Source organism: Urocitellus parryii, chromosome 3, assembly GCF_045843805.1.
Source record: "Urocitellus parryii isolate mUroPar1 chromosome 3, mUroPar1.hap1, whole genome shotgun sequence".
In the NCBI taxonomy this organism is placed as follows: Eukaryota; Metazoa; Chordata; class Mammalia; order Rodentia; family Sciuridae; genus Urocitellus; species Urocitellus parryii.
Genome location: NC_135533.1, coordinates 11,333,786 through 11,349,925, shown reverse-complemented (window position 1 = coordinate 11,349,925; position 16,140 = coordinate 11,333,786). Strand labels below are relative to the sequence as shown.

At 46.6% G+C, this 16,140-nt stretch overlaps 1 protein-coding gene across 2 annotated transcripts; it reads right to left on the bottom strand.

Moving 5' to 3' along the window:
* Window positions 1-982: 982 nt before the first annotated feature.
* Fam131b (family with sequence similarity 131 member B) lies at window positions 983-7,395 on the bottom strand. Of its 2 annotated transcripts, XM_026409405.2 has the most exons (7): window positions 7,325-7,395; window positions 4,782-4,891; window positions 4,399-4,434; window positions 4,007-4,100; window positions 3,516-3,713; window positions 1,747-1,890; window positions 983-1,549 (listed from the first exon to the last, which is right to left on the bottom strand). In XM_026409405.2, the coding sequence occupies exons 1-7, from the start codon at window positions 7,350-7,352 to the stop codon at window positions 1,077-1,079; spliced, it is 1,083 nt and encodes a 360-aa protein (XP_026265190.1). In that variant the 5' UTR covers window positions 7,353-7,395; the 3' UTR covers window positions 983-1,076. The 2 variants fall into 2 exon arrangements, with proteins under 2 accessions (XP_026265190.1, XP_026265191.1); XM_026409406.2 differs by lacking the exon at window positions 4,399-4,434.
* Between the last annotated feature and the right edge of the window lie 8,745 nt (window positions 7,396-16,140).

The window sequence follows — 16,140 nt, the reverse complement described above, 5'->3', positions numbered from 1 at the left end:
AACCAGTGCCCACCTTGGCCCACAACCACCAGCCTCATCGGGCGAGGCAGCAGCAGCACCCGACTCCTCCCTCTGCCCTGCTCGACCCTGAGTCCCACAAAGTTATAAAAATGTAGAAAAGGCAAAGAGAAAAGTGTAAACAGCTCCAGAGAATTAGGGTGGGTGGGAGGAGCCCTGGCCCTCATGCTCCCCACCAGCCAGGACACCTACATCCTGTGTCAGCAGATCTCGTGTCCCTCACCCTCCTCAGGGCCAGAATCCTGGAGCAAGGGGTGGAAGAAGGCAGGAAGGGAGCCAGAGCTGGAGCAGCCAGCCCCAGCTGGTCTTTTCCCAGATCTTAGGATCCTCCTTTCAACCATGGGACATTCGAGATCGAGATCCTAGAACAAGCCGATCCTAGAACAAGCTGCCGTGTTTGTCCTTGATCTCATTAGTAACCCTCTTAACTCTGGGCAGGCCTTGAGATCAAGAATCATGCTTGTACTCCCTGTAAATCCAGCTGCCACCTCCACCTCCTCCTTGGCTCCTGATCTCAGAAGCCAAATTACCCATCGAGGGCAGACTGTCCACCCTGGACACCTACGTGCCCTTCAGTGCCCGCCGAGCCATGAGGTCTGCTCCTCACAGTGGGAATAAGCTGGGGCCACTGCCAGAGGAAACACAGAGTCGGGAACAGCAAGAGTGAAATGGAGAAAGGAGGCATTCAGACAGCACAGCCAAGGCTCCTGGAAGACGGAATCAGGGAGCAAAGAACTGAGATCCAGTCTCCAGCAGGCCCCTTGCCCTCCTGTCTCTGGGCTGCACACAGGCAGACCCAGAGACCCACAGCCACGGCTCTTCTCTCACTACCATGCCAGGTTCACAGCCATATAGTTGCCTGGGTCTCAGTTCCCGGCCTGTGGCTTCTAGAGCGTAAGCCTAGACACAACCCCTGTGGGTCCTCCACTTTCCAGGCGAGGGCTGGAAGCTCCAGGGTTCCCCCGAGGCCTTCTGCCCGGGTTTCAGCTGTGCTGCTGGGGCAAGGGACGGTCTGGGTTGCAGCCATGCCCCTCAGGTGAGAGTGGCGTGGGAAGAAGCTAGTTGTTGGCCTCACCCTCCTCCTCATCAAAGGACTGCACGCCTGAAGATGTGACATCAGACACCTTCCTGCTGAGAGCAGTGGACACCTCGGGGTCTTCTCGTGGGGAAAGCGACTCCAGGTCTCGGCATCCCGCATCCTCTTCCTCCTCAGGGGCCAGTGGCCTCTTCTCCTCCTCAGCAGGGCCCCGAGCCAGGTCCACCCCACCCACCCCTGGCACCCAGTCAGTGTCTCCCCCCAGCAACGGTGGAGGCTCCTGAGCAGAGTATCCTGAAGCAGGGTGGACAGGCCCCATGTCATGTAGGCTGGGCTGTGAGTCATCAAATGCAGGGCCAAGGTAGGATCCTGTGGCTGGAGAGGCAATGAGGGACTGGTCACTTGCTTCCCAGGCATCAGACGATCCCAGACAGTACATGCCCTGGGACACATAGGAGTGAGGCCAGCCGTCCATGGGGGCTTGAGCGAGGGCATCTGTAAAGAGAATCAGGAAGGTTGAAGGGGCCACAGAACATCAGAGGCAGTCATGACAACACAGAAGACTGAGGGTAAAACAGAGGGTGCACAGAGTGGGAGGACAGTGGGAGAGTCCTGGACAGGTAGATGGAGGCAGCCCAGAAACCGGGGAGCCTCTTAGGCCCCAGGGGTTAGGTTCTGGAACCATCTCTCACCCTGACTCTCCATCAACTCCTGGTAGTTGTCACTGTAGTTGCAGCCCAGTGGCTCCTGGGTGGAGTTGACACTCATGTCCTCACCATCCATGGAAGACCAAGCCATGAGTGTGGCCTCGGAAATAGCAAATTGTTCCATGACTCCTGGGAGAAGAAGTGCAGTCACCACGAGATTCCTCAGGGAACCCGCAGACACACGCAAAGGGGGCAGAGACACCCTACTGCAGCGAAGCTCAATAGAATCAGAATGCAAGCCACCAGTTTCATTTTAAACTTCATAATAGCCATATTTAAGAAAATTAAAAAAAGAAACAAGTAAAACTAACTTTAACAATATATCTTATATCCTATGTAGCTCAGTATGTATAAAAGATTATAATTTTACCATATCATCAATATAAAAACTATTAATGGGGGGCTGGGGATATGGCTCAAGCGGTAGCGTGCTCGCCTGGCATGCGTGGGGCGCTGGGTTTGATCCTCAGCACCACATAAAAATAAAAGATGTTATATTCACCGAAAATTTAAAAATAAATATTAAAATATCCTTTTTCTCTCTCTCTTAAAAAAATAAAAACTATTAATGAGATATTTTACATTCTTTTTTTAATAGGAAGTCTTTGAAATCCAGTCAGTATTTTACACTTAGAGCCCATCTCCATTTGGACTAGCCACATTTCAAGTGGCCAGTAGCTACTGTATTGAACAGCATAGTTTTTGTATATGCCTCGAAAAGAGGCAATATTGTGGGACTTCCCAGAAGGTCAGCTTTAGGATGCCTAGGGGAAAGAGTTGGGGGTCTTCTAGTGAGATGTCCTAAGAGATTAAAGTTAGGGATTTCCAAAAGTTCATCTTCGCAGGTTTTTAGGAATTGAACCTAGTATTAGGCGGTTGAGAGCAGAAGCTAACTGGCAAGTCTCAAGAACAACAGAGAATCCCCAAAGGCACATCAAGGGAATGTGGGTCTACAGTGTTATAAACTGTAAGCTCAAGGGACTGGAAGGAGAAAGAAGGGCATAATAGTGGACATGGTTGTACTTGGGGGACCCTATTCTAGTCAAAGTAATGAGTCAGTTGAAGCTTGTATTGCTACTGCCCTGTCCTACCTCCCAACCCCTGCATGTCCTGCCGTTTTCTCCATCACCCATACCACCAACACACCAAATCTTGCCTTGCTGCTAGACCTATCCCTCTTTGTAGGCATTTTTTCAGACCTGTCATAAGAGCTCTGCCACTCTTATGGGTAAACTACATGTCTGTAATGGAACCTGTACTGCGTTCCTAGAACTCAACTCCTTCTGTAGACCGCTGTCTCCTAGTCCAGTTCCCTTGAGCATGAAGAGGTTGTCACAAGTAATGAGCCCAGTAAGTGAATTCCTGACACGAAATGCTGACAGGCTAAGGCTAGAAGAGATCCCCAAGGCCTGGCCTTCTTTCACTTCTAGAAACATGAGTAGAAGCAGAGGCTTTGAAGCCCAAGGCTCCTGCATTTCTCTCTACTAAAGGAGTCATGGGGTAGTCCCCCAATGCAAGAGAGAAAGCATCAGGAAAAGGAGGCTCACAAATCCCTTAGAATTTCTTTCATTTGTAAGATCATAATACAGGCATGTTTGAAGGCCCTTCTCAGCATTGGGTCAAAACACTTGAAATTATTGGGAAATGTAAGCCTAGGGTCAGCATATGGATGGGGTCAGCAAAGGGAAACAGTTTGGAGAGTCAGTCTGTGGTCATCTCAAAACATATCTCTTGAGGGTTCGAGGTTCAAGTACCTGCTAAAAAGCGCGCCTCCTTCTCGCCATCGCTGAGGTCGGAGTAGGCATCCGTGTCCCTGCGCACCGCCTCATGGCTATGTTGCGGCTGAATGGTTGGGGCCTTTCCCCAGCCCTGCCACTCAATCATATGGGCCACCCGGCCTTGCCCCATGGCTGTGGGCTTTGTCACATGGTCCTTCATGCTTCTTGAGATCCCTAAGGAGCCAGACATTCTCCATATCCTCCAGAATATCACAAATTAGACCCTGCCTCCCCCATCATCCCTGCCCCAGGCCAAAGGATTTCCATCCCATTAGAGCAAGTACCCCACGGGACTCAACATAAGAGGGACAAGCCTGGAGGAGGACACAGGAGCTTGGATAAAAGAACAAATAACTCAGGGGTGTGGGGATGTGGGCCCTTATCAAGCCTGAAAGGATGAGGAGACAGAGACCAGGAGCTTGTAAGTATTCCCTTGTCTGGATGCATCTCCAGGTTGCAGGTCTCACCTGAGAAAGATGACTTGGCCAGGGCCCCGATGCCATAGGCGTTAGAGTTTCGTTTAAGCTTCGGAAGGATGGAAGTTGTGTCCTCCATGGAGAGCTGCAATAGGGAATATGGGAGGAGGAGCAGAAGAACAAGAAGGTATAGGGATGTTCTATGAGTGGAGAGGGGTCCGTGGTTTCTACAAATAATATGCACTGGGGCAGGTCATATATCCTAGAGTCCCCAGGAGGTATATACACCAATCACTCTTGAAAATGGAGGACACGGTGGAGGATGGGAGGGCCCACAGTGCCTGCTGGAGCTAGGCAGCACGTGTCCTCTGGAGGGTCTAAGGGAGACTATAAAGAAGAGGGGTTAGTGTGGACTGGGGAAGGCTGGGCGCAAGTGCACTCACATTGATGCCGTCCCAGGAGAAATCAGTTCGCGTTTGCTGTAGGAGAGAGGAAAGGGAATGGTATTGTAGGCACTTCCAAGGGTGTGCGTAAACCCACATTCCTCACAGGGATGTCTAGAAGTATGCAGAGTGCAGCCAGCTTTCCCGAGGCTAACTTGGGGAAGTAGGATCTCAGTGGGAACGGCTGGCATGTATTTTCAGAAAAGCGGGAAAAAATGTTCTGTAAAAGTGTCAGTCTGAAGGAGTTTTGGGGGATGCTGCCATGAAATTTGGAAAGGGAATTCAAAGATCAGGCAGCTAGATACTGAGGGGCTTCATTTATGGCTGTTCTTGGGATCTCTGAGTTCTCCGGCAAAGGGGGCAGCCAAGCAGGGAGGCCTTACCTCCGTAGAAGGCCGGTGGAGGCTGCTCCCATGCAGTGAGCTGGTGCTGTCCATGTTGATCTGGTCCACATCCTTCAGACCCTTCCAGTCCACTGCAATCACCTCATTCCCTGAAGGGACCAGAAGGTTAGTTGCTCACTCTTGTCCCCTGGGCCTGTCCTTTGTCTTTTCTCACAGAATGCTGAGGCCACAGACTGGGACTATACATACCCCATCTCTTCTCAACAACTGTCATGCTTTCTTCTGATTTCCCATTTCCTAGTGTCCCAATATTTTTGGTGAGAGAAATGATAATGCTGAGGCAAAACATTCAGTTTTAGCTCCACCAAGAATAGCACACTCAGAAAAAGTGTTTCATGGCCTTGTTTGTTGTTGTTGTTTACATAGAGTGGGAGGAATCAGAGGTTGGATTTTAGTAGGATAACAATCCTCCATTCTGTCCAGAGCAATCTGACAGTTTCTATATGGGATCTGGGTTTTTCACCAACTGCAGAGTACAAAAGGGAGCAGAACTTTAAGGAGATGCTTCTTGCCGAGGCTTTATTATTTGGGTGGGGATGGGGGAGAAATGTGACTTCCCTCAAGAAAAGACCTTCCATAAGAACTGCTGAACTTGTGAGGATAAAGGCAGAGTGGCAAGGGCTCATGTGTTCCCAGAGAAGCAGTGAGAGTAGAAAGAGTGAAGGGTGAGATGGAGACACTGCACTGTTGGGAGACAGGTGATAGATTCAAGGGGAGGGACAGGAAAGTAGGAGACAATGGGACTTTGCAAAATCGGCATTGAAAGTATAGGAATTTGAGGCAAGTTCAAGAAAACTGAAGACATGGGAAGAGTAGACAGGTTTGAGGGCTGGCAATGTAAGGGAACCAAGGCGTGTGAACCAAGGAGCCAAGGGGTAGATGTGTAGCCCTAGTGCAGAGTGGCACCCTCTGAAGTCTCAGGGAAGAACTTCTTGGGTGGTTGCTGAGGGATTCAAGCATCAAATGGCTGTCTGAACCATTTGCTCTTATGGATCTTCTACACCAAGAAGTTTTGTGACTCAGTTGGGGTTACAGGTCCCTTCTTGGAAAGGATGCATTGAATGGGGTCTTGGACATGAGGAGGCATCACTGATACAAAAGGAAGGGGGTTGGAATTAATGGGATTGGGGGAGGTAGGACCCCTGTCAAGCTGGCCAGCTCCCCCTTGGGTACCTCGGGGGATGCTGAGATGGGTCAGGTCAGGGGCTGTGACTGGGATACAAAATATGGACATCTGCACGTAGCAGGAATGGGGCAGGCAGAGAACAATCTCTGAGGAGAAGAGAGATGGCGGAGGGCAGAGTGGGAGAGAGGGGAGGGAGGAAAGGTGGCCTTTGAGGAAGAGGGAGAGCTGAGTCAGAGCCTTGGGGGGCAGGGAGGGGGAGGGAAGGGGAACAGGGGAGAAGGGGTGAAAGCAGAGGAGGAGGGGGGTCTCCATGGAAATAAATCGGGTCTCAGAGAAATCAGGCTTCCGGAGAGTGAGTTTGTTTGTAATAATAATACGAATTATTCTCTCAGCCTGAGGTCACTCACTGGGGCGTGTAGGCGGGAGAAATTGGGAGTTGGAAAGGGAAAAATTGGGGGTTTGGGAGAGGGTGGGATTAATTTGTTAAACCGCAAGAGCAGAATGGGTGTATGGGGTGGGGGGTAGAAAGGCGGTGGTAAGGCAGAGGTTGAAGGAAGAGGTCGGATTAGGAGGCGCCTTCCACCTCCCCCAGGCAAAGGTAAATAAAGAGCCGGCCCCGCCCCGACAGCCCCCGCTGACAGGTGCCGGCGGGTCCCGGGGTTCCTCCGTGGCGCCGGCCCCACCCTTCTGGGAAGCGGGCTCCGGCCCCTCTCCACGCTCCAAGCCCCAGCCTCCGCCGGTGTCCAGGTGTCCACCGCCCTCCCCTCCACCCCAGCCCAGCCCGGTTCCCTGCGGGCGCGGAACCGGTTCCCTCCCCAGGCACCAGGCTCTTCCCGCCCCCGCCCCAGAGGGAAAATGCACGTGAACAAAGCAAATCGGGGGAGGCAGGAGCGACGGGAAAAGGCAGCCGAGAGGAAAAGGGTTGGGGGCAAAACACCCGAGCCAGATGGAGGTTGGCGGGATGGGGAGGGGGCGTGCAAAAGGCACTCGGAGCCGAGAGCGGGGCAGGGGGCTCTTAGGCGCTGGGCACCGCGGAGTAGAGGCGACGGCCTGGAGGTGGAGGGTGAGGGGACCGAGAGTAGGGCAGAGCGACGGAGGAGCGGAGGGAGGCTGCCGGAGAGACGGAGGGAGAGGGACCGCGCCTGCGGGAAGGCGACGGGGAGAAGGACCGAGCCGAGAGGGACGGAAGCCCTGGAGGCGCCAGAGGCTGCGAGCCGGGAGGACGAGGAATGGAGGGACCGCGCGCGGATGGAGGGAAAGTGGAGGCGCGAGGCCGGGCCGGGCGGGCGCGGGCAGCGGTGCCCGGAGGGGCGAGGGCAGGGATGGGGGAGGGGGCGGAGGAGCGACCCGGGGCCGAGCCCGGCCTCCGCCGCCCGCGCCCGGCCGCGGTACCCACCCACAGTCCGCGAGCCGATGCAGCCCATGGCTCCGGGGGCCTCCGGGGCCGGGCCCTCACCGACTCGGGGCGCGCGCCGGGGGGAGCACCGGGAGCCGCGCCGCCGCCCCAGCCGCTCTGCAGCGCCGCGGCTGTCTCCGCTCGGCTCCGCTCCCCCCTCCCCTCTCCATCCCTCCCCACGGCAGCCTCCGTCGCCGCCGCCGCCGCCGCCGCCGCCTGGCTCCCCCGCCCGGGCTCGGCTCGCAGCGGCCGGGGAGGGGGCGGCCCGGGGATTGGCTGCGCCCGGCGCCTCCCCGCCCCTGGCCCCGACCCCGCCGCCGCGCGCCCCGCGCCCCTCGCCGCGCCGCTGCCGCCTCCCTCCGCCTGCCCTTCCCAGACCCCTCCCCGGGGTGCCGGTGGGATCCCAGGGTGCCCGGCTGGCGTGTTGGGAGCCGGGGCAGGAACCCAGGGCCCACCCTGGGACGCCGGCGGGTGGACTTTGAGGGCTGGGGGTGGGAATGCTTTGGGTTTAGAAAGTAGGATGGGGTGGGAATCAAGCCCCACTGAAGGGCCTTGGAGACCAAATTCCGCAAACACTTGTTTTCTTCCTGGGGCCGCATCTGGGACGCACACGGGAGCGTGATTGGATACAGCTTTGGTTGCTCTGCGTTTCATGTGCGCTATTTTGTCCACCCAAACAGATCGTGAAGTCTTTGCCAGTGGGTCGTGTGTGAAGCTTCCCTGCGCTCTGTGCTCGCTGGACGTTCTGCGATGGGTGTGGGGACGGTGCGGGCCATCTAACTCCAAGCCTGACCTGGGATGGGGAGTCGGGACAATTCAATCACAGCTTGAGTGCAGTAAAAACCTCAGGACGGGAGGCTGGCTGCAAGACATAGTTTTAAGTCCCATTTAACTTTCTAAGCCTTGCTTTCCTCGGACTAAGGAGAGCGTGGGTGTCACGAAGCAGGAAAGGGAGAGGAAGGCGGACCTCTGGTGGGAAGAAGTGAGGAAGATACCAAAGGCGTCATGGTGGTCTCCTACCATGAGTTGCAAGGGCTAAGGGCACTATGTCATAACAGGGAAGAAGTGGAGTCCTGGAAAGACACTTGAGAAGAGGCAAGGAGCCCCTTTAGTCTCAATAGTCCCAGCAAGCCCAAATTGTGAGAGCAGGTCAGGTTAGCCCCAAGGAAGATAAACAAACACTAGTCCAGGATGTGTTTGCTCTCCATAGCTTTGGTGTTCCTCCCTAAGTTGGAGAGAGGATGGTGGGCCAGAGCCCCTGATGTGTGCTTCTAGCAAAGAAGTCTATGGATGCAACTTTGCAACATTTCAGTTATGAATGGGAAGCTGCATCCTATGGAATTTCGGAAGATGCGGGCAAAGATAATTAGTCTGTTTTTTTGATGCTACAACAAAAGACTGAAGACTAGGTAATTTATAAAGAATAGAAGTTTAGGGCTAGGGTTGTGGCCCAACGGTAGAGTGCTCATCTAGCACATTCAAGGCGCTGGATCCAAGCCTCAGCACCACGTAAAAGTAAATAAATAAAAATAAAGGAATTGTGTCCAACTACAACTTAGAAAAAAAAAATTTTAAAAAAATTAGTTTATTTGGCTCACAGTTCTGGGGGCTGGAAGTCCAAGAGCATGGTGTGGCGTTTGCTCAGAGTCTGGTGAGGGCTTTCTTGCTGTATCATGACATGACCGGCAGGTATCACATAGGGGAAAAACAAGCACACCAGCTCTAGTCTCTTTCTTTTCTTATAAAGCCACTAATGCCAAAATGGGAGTTCCATTCTCATGATTGCATCAAATACTAATCACCTCCAAATGACCCCACCTCTGTATGTCATTAACGTGTGAATTTGAGGATTAAGTTTCCAACCCTTGGATTTTGGGGGGAACACATTTAAGCCATAGACAATACTAGTAATCTAATTGCAGATCTGAGAGGCGAGATTATGGAGAGAAATTGATCTTTTGTTTATGTGCATGAAGAAATAAACCAAATTGAAGGATATAACGCCTTAGGGGAGAACAGATAAGAACAAGTTAGAGGTCTGCTTGGATTGTAACAAATCAGTACAGTTTGTGGCAGCAGCTGATGCCTTATTTCAACAACGAAGAAAAAAAGTACTTTCTTTTCCCCCTCATCTACTATGTTGGTGATACAACAGAAACATCAAATAGTTTCAGTCCTTCTGGAATGTATTGTTTTGCTGCAAAGGAAAGAAAACAGAAAAATGGTAAAACAAACGAGAAAAAATACTAGTCTCAATGCCCTAAAACCCCTATTACTTGATCAGAGAAAACATTGACAGGTGAATGGCCAGATACAGAGATCTTAGACCAACTGCCTTCCGCCATAAACTGCTGTCCCCTTACAGTAATCCTTGAGTAATATATTTATATTGTACTATGTAATTCTGTACCATGGTTACCATTGCCTTCCTTTGGTCCCCCTCCCAAAGCTACACAAGGCTGAATCTATCCAAATGACTTAAATCGGGTTAGCATGAGGAATCCCAGGCCCTGGAGACCCCTCCCACATTTTGTCCTGAGGATATTTCCAGCACCAGAGAAAAGCAAATGAACTCTAGGCTCAGTCCAGGCCAACTCCACTCCCTGTCAGGGTCCTCTTCCCTCCCATCATTTAGGGCATTCTCCCAGTCTCCTTGACACCTTCTGAGCCAAGGCCAGAGATTCCAGTTCTGGTAGGAACGGAAACAATCATTCTAAAGGACAATTTGACAATACCAATCAAAAAATTGTTAACATATGCATTGTTCTTGTGGTTGTTACTAAGTTGTGATACAATATTCCATTTATAGAAATATTCTAAAGGAATAAAAATAGAATGTTGAGAAATATTTAACCTTCATCACTCATCAGAGCAAAGCTGTTAACATCATACCTGGGAATTATTTAAATAAATCATGACATATGTCTATAATAGCATAATATACGACTAATAATATCGTATAGTAGCATTTGTTGACATGGGAAAATATTCATGCTATATTGTAACATTATAAAAGGTAGGCCTATAAAAGTTATTATAAAAGGGAGAGTATAACAGTTTTTGTTTAAAATATACACACATTCTTCCTATCATTTCTCAGTCTTTCTATCCCAAGTAATTTATGGAATTCCTGATGAAAGCTCATGTTTCACAAAGCTCTAAGTCCATTCATACTATACAGTTTGACCTCCAATGAAATCATAATATTAACTGGGTTATTTCCAAAATCTAAAAATATAGGACTTTGGCAGAATGCCCCTGTGTGCATTGTACTTCCTAACTGGTCGCCTTTGGGACACAGTACCAAGGTGAAATCATGTCTCCCAACCTCTGTTTTGCTGGCCAGGAGAGGCTGGCCTCCTGTCGGTAGTTCTTGGACAGAAGGAACTGATCAGGTTCAGTAGCAATAGTGTTTATATTCTTGTTCTAGGATGGATGGAGAGAGTAAAGAATCCATAACCTTGGATGGGAAAAATGACATCTTCATATGCACTAACTTGTAACTGTTAATTCCCATTGACTTCTGTAAACACGTAGGTAGCAAGGACTATAGAATCAGAGGTGTTGTATTGTGTCTTTGTCACCAGTACAAATCACATATGGTTATAAGATAGTCATTATATTGTTTTACAATATCTGTTATGTTCATCACCATTGCCTTTACATTTTTTATTTCATGCTTTGTCTTTGTGCATATAGGAAAATGCTATATCTCTGAGCTATATCTCCAGATCCTTAGTTAATGCTTTTATAAAGAAGCAAATACATTACTATAACACAATTTTATAATAACTCTATTTTGATATAATTTCCTCCCTCTCACTTTTGTTTCTTTCCCTTTTCTCTTTCTCTCCCTTTTTCCCCTCCCCTCCCCTTCTTTCTTTCCTTCTTTCTCTTTTTCTTCCTCCCACTCTTTTTCTCTTACCTACCTTCCTTCCTCCCTTTCTCTCTTCTTCCCCAGAACTGTGGATTGAACTCAGAGGAGAGGCTGGCCTCAAACTTGCCATTTGGCTTTAGCCTCACAAGTCATTGGGATTACAGATGTGAGTACCTTGCTCTGCTGTAATCATATTTATTTCATTTTACACATTTAATATTATTTTGAGAGGGGAGAACATGGGCTTTCCAGATTGCGAGTCCAGGGCACAAAACCATTTAAGAACTCCTAGCCTCCAAAGACGCATCTGGTGGAAGGATCACCTCTTTCATCACCCCTCTCTGTGTGGACTTAATCATATTAGCAGTCGCAAACCAAATGGCCTAGTAAGATATGTATCTTCTCATTTGTATCTGGGGTGTTCAAAAACTATGGTAGGTTCTTTCCTCTTATCTGAAAGACTGAGGGTGTGAAAGCTGGCGTGGGGGGGCTGCCTTTATACACACAAGCACAACAGCTTAGTGATGCATTTTATATATATATATATATATATATATATATATATATATATATATATGTTGTAGGTGGACACAATACATTCTATTCATTTATATGTGGTGCTGAGGATTGAACCTAGGGCCTCCCACATGCTAGCTAAGCACTCTAAGGCAGAGCCACAACCCCAGCCCTTAATGATGCATTACTATTGTTTTAAAGGGAGACATTAGATCACTGTTAAAGGCCTAGGAAGTGATCCAGCTGAGAAGGGGAGGTTCCAAGTCCAAGAGGACAGCACTGATTGCTTGGGCAGTGGCAGGTGTGTGTTGGGGAGCTCAGGGAGAGACATTGGGCTCAGCAGGAGGAATCCAGCTCTTTCATCCTAGCAGAAGGAAAGATGGGAGAGGGCAGCAGTCTGCATGTTTGGTGTTGGAAAGATGAGGGATTCCTGTCTGCGGGCATCTGTTCTCTCTGACAAAGAGACAAGATCATCTACCAAGAGTCAGGTAATGGGGGAGAGAGGTGGGGAAGAGAGGAAAAGTAAATAAATAACAATAGATAATATGCAAATATCACTTTGCAGTTGATCAAGGGTTTTCAGTCTGTTTTTAGGACAGCTCTGTAGGGGAGACAGTGTGGTAGCATTGCAGTTGAGAGTCAGGGGTAGAGGTCAGTTAATTTTCTTGTCCCCAGGATCATCCAGCTGGACAGAGAAGGAATTGGAGTTTTAAATTCAATTCAGACAGGAAAACCCAACCTGGATTCTACAGAAAAGAGCTTTAGTTATGCATTTGTTCATTTGTTTTTGTTCTTTGTTTTGTTTTTTGATTCCAAGGATTGAACAAGGGGCACTTAACCCCTGAGACACACCCCCAGCCATTTTTCTTTCTTATTTTGTGATAGGGTCTCACTAAGTTGCTTATGGCCTCACTATTTGCTGAGGCTGGCTTTGAACTTATGACCCTGCACCCTGGTGCCTGCCTTGTTCATTTGCTTTTTAAATAAAGTTCCTAGGCTCAGAAAATCCAATTGAAACATATGTTTTCACTCTTGACATTTTTTTAAAATATTTATTTTTCAGTTATCAGCAGACACAACACCTTTGTTGGTATGTGGTGCTGAGGATCGAACCCGGGCTGCACGCATGCCAGGCGAGCGCGCTACCGCTTGAGCCACATCCCCAGCCCCTCTTGACATTTTAAAAAATTTATTTTAATTAGTTATACATGATAGTAGAATGCATTTATGCACTTTGATGTATCATACATAGATGGGATACAATTTCCCATTTTTCTGAGTGTACATGTTGTAGAATCACATTGGTTATGTAGTCACATATATACATACAGTAATAATGTCTGTTTCGTTCTGCTATCTTTCCTGTCCCCACAACCCCTCCCCTCCCTTCCCTTGACTTCTCTCTACCTAATCCAAGGTAACGCTATTCTTCTCTAGTGCCCCCTCCCTTATTGTGAATTAGTATCCGTGTATTAGAGAAAACGTTCAGCCTTTGGTTTTTGGGATTGGCTTATTTCACTTAGCATGATATTCTCCAGCTCCATCCATTAACTGGCAAATGCCACAATTTCATTCTTCTTTAAGGAATATATTCCATTTAATACATACCACATTTTCTTTATCCATTCATCTATTAAAGGACACATAGGTTGGTTCCATAGTTGAGCTACTGTGAATTGAGCTGGCTATAAACATTGACTTGACTAAAAACCGAGGAGTGGGTAGCTGGGTCAAATAGTGGATCCATTCCAAGCTTTCTGAGGATTCTCCATGCTTTCCATAGTGGTTGTACAAATTTGCAGTCCCACCAGCAATGTATGAGTGTACCTTTCCCCCCACATCCTCACCAACATTTATTGTTGCCTGTATTCTTGATGATCGCCATTCTGATAGGAGTGAGACGAAATCTTAGAGTAGTTTTGATTTTCATTTCTCTAATGGCTAGAGATGTTGAATACTTTTTCATATATTTGTTGATCAACTATATTTCTTCTTCTGCAAAGTGTCTATTCAGTTCCTTAGCCCATTTGTTGATTGGGTTATTCGTTTTGTGTGTGTGTGTGTGTGTTAAGTTTTTTGAGTTCTTTATATATCCTAGATTAATGCTTTATTGGAGGTGCATGTGGTAAAGATTTTCTCCCGATCTGTAGGCTCTCTCCTCACATTTTTTATTGTTTCTTTGTTGAGAAGAAGCTTTATTAAATTTGATTCCACCCCATTAATTGATTCTTGATTTTACTTCTTGAGCTTTAGGAGTCTTGTTAAGGAAGTTAGATCCTAGGCTGACATGGTGGAGATTTGGGCCTAATTTTTCTTCTATTAGGCACAGGGTTTCTGTATTAGTGCCTAAATCTTTGATCCATTTTGAGTTGATTTTTGTGCAGGGCAAGAGATAGAGGTTTAATTAAACCTCTACATATGGATTTCAGTTTTGCCAGCACCATTTGTTGAATAGACTATCTTTTTTCCAGGTAATGTTTTTGGCAACTTTGTCTAGTATAACATAACCGTATTTATGTGGGTTTGTCTCTGTGTCCTCTATTCTGTACTATCCGTCTACAAATCTATTTTGGTACTAATACTATGTCGTTTTTGTTACTATAGCTCTGTAGTATATTTTAAGTTCTGGTATTGTGATGCCTCCTGCTTCACTTTTCTTGCTAAGGATTGCTTTAGCTATTCTAGGTCTCTTATTTTTCCAAATAAATTTTATGACTGCTTTCTCTATTTCTATGAAGGATGTTATTGGGATTTTAATAGGAATTGCATTAAATCTGTGTAACACTTTTGGTAGTATGGCCATTTTGACAATATAATTCTGCCTATCTGGGCTCACAGGAGATCTGCCTATCTTCTAAGGTTTTCTTTAATTTCTTTCTTTAGTGTTCTGTAGGTTTTTTTTGTTGAGGTCTTTCATCTCTTTTGTTAGATTGATTCCTAGGTATTGTATTTATTTATTTATTTTAAGGCTATTGTGAATGGGGTAGTTTTTCTAATTTCTCTTTCAGTGGATTCATCGCTGATTTATGGGAATGTGTTTGAAAATTCATTCATTAGTTCTAGAAGTTTTCTGGTGGAATATCTTGGATCTTCTCCTTTCATGGGATAGTATTTCATTTGAAGAGTATTGGTGTTAATTCTTCTTTGAAAGTCTTATAGACCTTGGCTGAGAATTCATCTGGTCCTGGGCTTTTCTTGGTTAGTAGGCTTTTTTTTGTTTTGGTTTGGTTTTAATTTTTGCTTTTGGGTACCAGGGATTGAACTCAGGGGTACTCAACCACTGAGCCATATTCCTATTTTGTATTTTATTTTGTATTCCTATTTTGTATTTTATTAGAGACAGGGTCTCAGTGAGTTGCTTAGTGCCTCGCTAAATTGCTGAGGATGGCTTTGAACTCATGATCCTCCTGCCTCCGCCTCCTGAGCTGCTGCGATTACAGGCATGAACCACCGCGCCTGGTGGTTGGCAGGCTCTTGATGGTGTTTTCTATTTCATTACTTGAAATTGATCTGTTTAAATCATGTATGACCTCCTTCCTCATTCAGTTTGGGTAGGTCATATGTCTCTAGAAATTTGCCAATGTCTTCAATGTTTTCTATTTTATTGGAGTATAAATTTTCAAAGTAGTTTCTGATTATCTTCTGCATTTCAGACATGTCTGTTGTGATATTTTATTCTTCATTTTGTATTTTAGTGATCCAAGTTTTCTCTCTTTTTCTCTTCATTAGCATGGCCAGGAGTTTATCTATTTTATTTATTTTTTCAAAGAACCAACTATTCTTTTTGTTAATCTTTTTCAGTTGTTTCTTTTGTTTTGATTTTATTGAGTTCAGATCTGATTTTAATTCTGCTGCTTTGGGTATTGATTTGTACTTTATTCTAGGGCTTTGATATGTAGTAGTATTAGGTCATTTATTTGTTGACTTTTTAATTTTAATGAATGCGCTCAATTCAATAAACTTTCCTCTTAGTACTGCCTTCATAGTGTCCCAGAGATTTTGATATGTTGTTATCAGTGTTTTCATTTACCCCTAAGAATTTTTATTTTATCCTTGATTTCATCTATTATCCATTCATCATTCAATAATGTATTATTTAGTCTCCATTTTTTACAGTAATTTATATTTTTAATTTTATCATTGATTTCTAATTTCATTTCATTGTGATCTGATAGAATGCAGGATATCATCCTTTTTTTTATTTACTAAGAGTTGCTTTGTGGCATAAAGCATGGTCTATTTTAGAAAAGGAGCTATGAGAAAAAAAGTATATTCACTCATTGATGGATGAAATATTCTATACATCTGTTAAGTCTAAATTATTGATTGTATTATTTAGTTCTATAGTTTCTTTATTTATTTTTGTTTGGAAGATCTGTCCAGTAGTGAGAGAGGTGTTAAAGTCACCCAGTATTATTGTATT

Excerpts from the sequence above, each read along its gene's own strand:
- Fam131b (XM_026409405.2), bottom strand. The coding sequence starts at position 7,352 with ATGGGCTGCATCGGCTCGCGGACTGTGG. Across the intron at positions 4,892-7,324 it reads CATCGGCTCGCGGACTGTGG|GGAATGAGGTGATTGCAGTG; the intron begins GTGGGTACCGCG and ends TGGTCCCTTCAG. Across the intron at positions 3,714-4,006 it reads GGCCAAGTCATCTTTCTCAG|GGATCTCAAGAAGCATGAAG; the intron begins GTGAGACCTGCA and ends CTGGCTCCTTAG.